At 37.4% G+C, this 7386-nt stretch overlaps 1 protein-coding gene across 1 annotated transcript; it reads left to right on the top strand.

Moving 5' to 3' along the window:
- Nucleotides 1–280: 280 nt before the first annotated feature.
- LOC117180514 lies at nucleotides 281–3822 on the top strand. The gene is made up of 2 exons (XM_033373011.1): nucleotides 281–636; nucleotides 3702–3822. Exons 1-2 carry the CDS (start codon nucleotides 281–283, stop codon nucleotides 3820–3822), a joined length of 477 nt encoding a protein of 158 aa, XP_033228902.1.
- The last annotated feature ends 3564 nt before the right edge of the window (nucleotides 3823–7386 follow it).

The raw sequence follows: 7386 nt of genomic DNA, 5'->3' as shown, positions 1-7386 counted from the left end.
GCTGGAAGATACGAGCATCATACTGCTCAAGAGCAGTATGATGCTGTGAATCTGAATATGGTGCAACATATGATACAGCCTGAACTTCAGACTTTATATGATGTCAAAGCTTCTTTGCGAACTAAAGTAGTCAATAATACAATGATGATTGAAACTCTGGAAAATTCCACAGATAAACTTGTCAAAAATGCGAAAATTGGCGTTCAATCAATTGAAAAACTGGTGTATCGAAATTCCGAGCTCATTAGTCACTTAGACACCAGACTGAGTGCACTCAAAAATGGACGCTAAGAAGCTGCAGTTGGTGAAGGAGTTACACAAGCCAGCTAGACGAAATTACCAACGCCGACATTTCGATATTCGTGGCATGGATGAGACCTCGCAAGCTGATCTTGTTGAAATGCAACGATGCGAGAGAGTAAACAAAGGATACAAGTACATCTTAACTGTAATTGACATATTTTCCACATTCGCTTGGGCTGTGTCTGTTAATTCCAAAAAGGGTGAAGATATAGCTGCAGTCATGGAATATGTACCTGATGAGGGACGCGTACCGAAAAATTTATATGTTGATAAAGGAAAAGGATTTTACAATTCGCAATTCGAAAATCTTATAAAGCAATACAAGATAAATTCGTACTTGACATTAATTAATTTAAAAGCGTCCATTTGCGAGCGATTCAATCGTACTTTAAAGAATAAAATGTGGAATCAATTTAGCTTACAGTGGAAGTATAAGTGGATAAATATTTCGAAAGATTTAGTTTCATCTTACAAATATACTAGACATTCGACTATTCAAATGAAACCAAAAGATGTTACAAAACAAAATGAGAAAAAATGGTTGTTTAATGTATACAAAAATTACAGTGTAAAACAGACAGTTGAGGAAGCGAAATTTAAAGTCGGAGATTAAGTGCGTATAAGTGAATTTAAGCATGTTTTTGAGAAAGGCTACACACCGAATTGGATTACTGAAATATTGACTATAATTCATGTCAAGAATACTGAATCAGTGACGTATATGCTTAAAGATTATCAGGGTAAAACTGTTGCAGGTAGTTTTTATGAATAAGAACTGAAAAAGCGAGGAAATGAGCTATTTGTAAAATTGTTGTGTTTCGATGGCTCACACAATAGTTGGATAGGTAAGTCTAGCTTGTAAGTATCTTTTATATTAATTTTATGTTTTTCTCTAAATACATTTGTATCTTTTTTACTTACACATCTACCTACTCTTAATCTAGTAAATGAAAAATGCGAATTTGGTTTAAACAACATTTATTCACATTTTTCTTACCAACAAAATACATGAAATTTTAATGTACAAAGGTACTATTCATACATCTGAGTTCTGGTAATTTCTTAATCACTTCTTCACACACATTCTGATTATTAAAAGTAATCATTTCAAGAAACAGAATTTTAAATCCTTTGAGATAAGTAAATACCAGTTTTTTCATTGTCTTACTGTTTAAACTCATGTATAGTTTTTTCTTGTATGAGATTTTACACTTTACACCGATGGTGATTTCTTTTTACGCTAGACACTTTCGGCGATGGTTTCAATGATCACCTCCTTTGTACGTTGAAACGGTATCACACTCTGTTCCAGCAGATACCGGTCGATACAAGGGCTGACTTCCTGGAGGACAGCAAACGTTATTTCTTGCAGTACAAATGGATAATATTTTTGCGTTTTTTGAATTTATTCCAAAGCCACTATATAATTTCCGAAAGATATAGTTATGTGTGTATGGAAACTTCCACAGTCGATGCATTGTTGCTTCTCTTCGCCATCAAAGAAGAGTGTCGTGAGGTTCAAGTAAATTTTAAGTCATTTCCACTCTTCAAGATTCAGGGTCATATTTGAACGAGGATGACTGGCCTGCAGTTTCACTACTGAAGCGAGCTTTTCGTCTTTTTTAAACTCATCACCGACAATAATTGGTTTTGTGAATGCTGAATTCAAGTTGTATGTGGTCGCATGTAACATTTGATTTCGTGGGGTATAAAGGCATGATGAATATCGCACTGAAGGTTTTCACAGACTTAGCGATAATTGAAAAACTGCACACACTTATACATTTCTCTCCGCAAATTCAATGGAGTTGAAGCGTCCACCCAAATATACCATTTTAAGATGCAGATCTACACAAGCTTTCTTCATTTGTCTAAACAGACTTTTATCCTCTTCAAACAGTTTTGCCATTCTTTGAGGTCGAAACGTGTCTAAACGTTTACTCAATTTAGTTCACATAGATACGGTTTCCAGGAATAACGATGGCGTCATCAGAATGGAATTTTGTTCACCCCAGGAATTGTTTAACATTATATGAAATATGACGTCCCTCTCGGCAAATATCAAAGAAGAACGTTTATTTAATTTAGTTCACATAGATAAGGATTCCAGGAATCGATGATAACGTCATCAGAATGTAATTTTGTTTACCGAGCATTGTTATAATATCACATAGGCGGCATTGGTCAAAGGGATGATGAGTTTGAATATAAAAAGCATATTACCCAATTCTACGACTTCCATGATATCTGTGTAGGCGGAACGTGTTCGAACTTGCATAAAAAAAGGACGAAGTAATGCCTTATTTTCTCTGTAATACATGTAACATGATATAATTTTGAAATAAAACAATCCTCAGAATTCTATGTAACTAGCATCTCATTGTTTTTTCCATACTAAATTCCTTAATACCGATAATACAATTTCATCTCTGACTCAGTGTCGACGCACAACAAAGACAGCCATGATTCGTGGAATGTGGTTGCAGATCTTGGAAATTTTCAACGACTCACCATTGCGAGAAACATTCAATACATGAATTATATTATTTTGCGGTGAAAAACTTTAAATCTGGGAATAGCAGGTAATAAATAGCCTAATACTGCAATATCATATATCATATCACATCCTATTTCATATTTTTGGGGCTGAAAAGTTCCATTCCCACGATTTTTAAGTATTGATTTCCGATATCGATAGCGTTGATCGAAAACTTCAAAACTGTGATTCGTAAGTCAACACAAGGAGCGAAACCAAACTTACAGCCTTCTGCGTTCTAGCCGCAAGTTTGCTATTCGTACGAAAAAAGGTGACCCAGAAGCCTCCCTACCCTACTACTCTCTAGCTTTCGAAACTCTACCATCCACTCAAAGTATATTGTGCATCTGAGTACCCATAAAATCGTCCGTTTGCACACAAAACAGTCTTTTGATTTTTGAATTATTCTTTAAAATGTCCCGGAAAGTAGAGAGTTTATCTCTTAATTTATGAAAGGCTCTAAACTCAAGATGTGTTCTTTACTTTATTTCCACGAAAACGAAAACCTACGTGCCTTTTCTTTGCTTGAGTTTCAAATACAATACTATAAATCTAAAATATAATTTGAAACCGTGCATTTGTCTCTATTTTATATTCACGTATCTAAAATAATCTTCATGACATTTTTACAACTGAATTATCATTTATACTTAAACTTAAGTATCGATTTGCTAAATCGGGTGCCAATTCTATTTCTTATGATCTATTTCTTACTCTTGTATAGAAGTCGCATTTAAATTAGAAACCACGTATCATGATTCTTAAACCTCTATATGGAATTAGAGGATACGAATAGAACACTTCACATATAATCACATTCAATTACTTTATTGTATCAAAGACATGTGAATTGCACTTACAGGCAAAACACGTTGGACTCCGGATACGACCTGCCACCAAGCGGACCAGGCAAAATGGCACACATGTGTGGCGAAAAAAATATTTTCTATCATTGTCCTAAGGACGTAAATTCATCACATTAATGGCCCTACTTAGGCTAAATCAATTTCTGCACATATTTATAACATAAATAGTCTAAGGTTAGTCATAATAACAAATATAAATATACATTTTTAGTTGTTGCACATTTCGGAATCTTTTGGTGAGAAGCAGGTTAATACTTGACGTGTTGCGTTTAATCACTTAATTTTAGTATTTTATTACTTATACTTATTACAATAATAAAGCGTAACGGTATCCATGATCATGATTTATACCAGGTTTGACGCGTCTTAAAACAAAATTCGAAGTTTTCTCTTCAGGATTCAGAGATAAGTTCGTTAAATTTTCTAGGCCTAGATGTTATATTTTACATTGTTAGATAATCAAAAATTGTGTAACGTTATATTATGGATGTGATATTTTTTCGCTCAGAATAAAGAATTGAAACAAAAGTTTCTGATGAGCCTATTTGCTCGGAATTATAAATTGCACCCCCTTTTTTGGGCCTTGATAGGTAGGAAGTGATGAGATCAGACACGAAACGAAAGTTGCATCACTTGTAGGCGTAGGAATTCGCTTAATGGCGTCGCGAGCGAAATGTGCTAGTTTGATATTGTCAATCGGAACTTTGCAAGGAGTGCCATTTCTGTCGATCTCATTTACGCGATCGGATGTACGGTTCAGAGATCGATGCCATATATGGACTCTCTTTGATCAACGAATGCTCGGCTATCCGTGAGAACTTTGATGTTTTGAACTGCTTCTGTCCATCGAGAAAATAGGCCTATGACGGTCAGACAATACTTATAAGTATAGATCACCATTGTTTGGAGGCAAGGGTCCAATTAGATCTATATGAATGTCAGGAAGCGCGCATCCGGGGCTACGATTTTGGACAAAATTATTTGATTGTAACTCGAAACAGATAAATATGCACGACAGATAAATATTACAATGCATTGCTGGCAAGACATAACGTTGTCGGATGAGTATTCTGGTGACTTTTGCTCCTGGATAAGCGATTTTGTGAAATGCATCGAAAATGCGTTTCCGAAGAGATAATGGCGCGTATGGCCGAAAAGAAGAATCGGTGTGATCGCAAATGACCGATATCTGGTCTAACCCCCATTAAAGCTTTTTCAAATTTAATTAGCAACTTGTGCCGGTAAGCAGTATCGGAAGTGATGAATAGCTTCATAAATAGCTGTACACTCGCCATCGTAGGCGCAGTAGGCGAGCTGAGCTGAATTAAGTTCAAATGAGAAGAATAATAGAGGCATCCGCTGGTTTTTAATGTATTGCTCAAGAAAAGCACCCATGCCAAAATTCGAGACATCAGTAACAATACGCGTTTCTGCATCATGCAAAGGATGCTCTAAAAGTGTTAAGCTTGCAAGTTCGTTTTTCAACTTATCAAAAGCGGCTTTCGTTTCCGGATTCGAAGGAACCTCGCGTCTGTCGCCCTTGCGAGAGTTGTGTAAGTGACCGTGAAGAGGAATTTGAGTCTCAGCGGTGTCAGGCAAGCAGCAACGGTAGAAATTGATCATGCTGAGCAAACGGCGATGTTCCGAAATAGTTTTCGGTTTAAGAAAGTCGAGAATGGCTTCGACTTTTTCGCTGGTTGGAGAGCAGCCTTCTGAATTGATTTTATAGCCCAATAACTCGAGATCGAGCGCGCCGAACTAGCTATTTTCGACATTGATACGCAAAGCAAATTCTCTGAAATGACCAAAAATCGTAGAGAGATGTTTCTCATACTCCTCTGGCGTAGAAGATACAATAAAAATGTCGTAGAGATAAGTGAATACGAAACCTAAGTCCCCCAGTGCACGATTTATATTCCTTTGAAATGCTTGTCCGGCGTTGCGAAGACCGAATGTCATGACCGGATATTCAAAAAGACCGACCCGGATGATCACAGTGGTCTTTGGCACGTCGACCGGAGATATAGGTGTCTGTTTGCAAGCCATTTGCAGAAGAATTTTCGAGAAAATATTCTTATTCTTGAGATTGGCTGTAAAATCATAAATGTGTAGTACCGGATACCTATCGGGAACAGTGATGCTATTTAAGCGCCGGAAGTCGCCGCAGACACACCACTATCCAGATTTCTTTTTTACCATGTGTGGGCGTTGCCCAAGGGCTGCTTGGCGGTCTGCAGATCTCATCAGAAACTATCTGCTTAGAGATTGCTTTAGTAGCAGATAATTTATCTGGAGCGAGACGTCGGGCTCATCCGGAAAAGGGCGGGCCGTTTGTTATTATTTCATGCTGGACGTCGAAGATAACGACTCTAAGATTAGATGAAGGTGAAGTTATTTCCAGAAAGTTATTTTATATTTATGTGTATCTATCTGCTTGTTGCTAAATTCAGAGGCTATGTATAGACGTGACTTTAAGAGTACCGTAGCTGCTGAGACCAGTCGTCGAATCTGTTAAACGAGTTTTATGAAGCTCTGGTAACAGCTGATAATGAGAAAGCAGGTCTACACCAATGATTGGGTTGATACCTACCTTAAGATTAAGGCGTGTAAGGCCGTAAGTCAGCACTTTCGAGTCGTCAGCTGCAAGAAGTGTTAAATGGTCCAGTTCAAGCTTTTGTGTTTTTGAATTCTCTGGTAAAAAAGAAACGCCAGATCCCTTGTTCGCTAAAAATGAAAGACGGGTGTTTTTGTCTTAAATATGCAGGCGTTTTGAGGTGGAAAAGCCACTGGACGCTGCTTCCGAGCGCAGAGGCCTCTCTAGTTTTTTAGGCTGATTTATTTTCCCAGGAGCAAGGTTTATTCACTTTCTTGCTTTTGTACCAAAACGATTGTGGTAAAAAAACGCTCTCCTTTGCTATTAGGGCGAGGTCTGGATAACGATTGTTGAAATTAATTGGTTGTTTATCAACTTGGAGCCATAATTTTTCTAGTTTCTTAGAATATTGATGGAGGTGACTGCGAATAGCGCCTTGTGAGTCGTTATAGATTGCATTGCAAGCTACGGATTGATTTAAATTAAATATGGCTGCAATCATTTGAAATTCCTTAGGCGATGAAGCTTCAACGATCTCGTTTGCCATTGTTTCAAGTTGTGTTAAATCTTCTGTTTGAGAAAGTGCAAGAATTTCTCGCGTTTGCGGTGGCAACTGGTCCAGAAATACGCTCTTTATAACAACACCAGTACAATTATTATCGTTTAAGATCCGAATTTGCGACAGTAACAAACATAGTTTCCCCTCGAATAAGGCCTGGCCTTTTGAAAGTTGTCTCAGACAAGCCTCGGGGGAGATCGAATAAGTGTCCAGAATTCTTTGTTTTATTATTGTGTAACACCGTTGCGGTTTCTTCCGGGCTGCTACGATATCGTACATTTCTGTAATGACAACAGGTTCAAGATTAGCGATGACGTGGTTAGTTCTTTTGTTTGCTCAGCGGTAATATGAGCTTGCTCAAACGTCGATTCAACGATAACGAACCATGCAGTCGAAACTTCACGATAAAATTTTGATATCTTAGGAATTCTATACGAGGGTGGATTGATAAGTTTCCGGCCTGACCAAGAAAAACAACGTTTTTAAGAATTTTTTTTTTTTTATTTCTCAACATAATCTCCTCCAAGGC

This window comes from Belonocnema kinseyi, chromosome 9 (assembly GCF_010883055.1).
Source record: "Belonocnema kinseyi isolate 2016_QV_RU_SX_M_011 chromosome 9, B_treatae_v1, whole genome shotgun sequence".
Taxonomy (NCBI): Eukaryota; Metazoa; Arthropoda; class Insecta; order Hymenoptera; family Cynipidae; genus Belonocnema; species Belonocnema kinseyi.
This window is presented reverse-complemented; position numbering and strand designations above follow the sequence as displayed.

Excerpts from the sequence above, each read along its gene's own strand:
- LOC117180514 (XM_033373011.1), top strand. The coding sequence starts at position 281 with ATGGACGCTAAGAAGCTGCAGTTGGTGAAGGAGTTACACAAGCCAGCT. Across the intron at positions 637-3,701 it reads AAGCAATACAAGATAAATTC|GCAAAACACGTTGGACTCCG; the intron begins GTACTTGACATT and ends TTGCACTTACAG.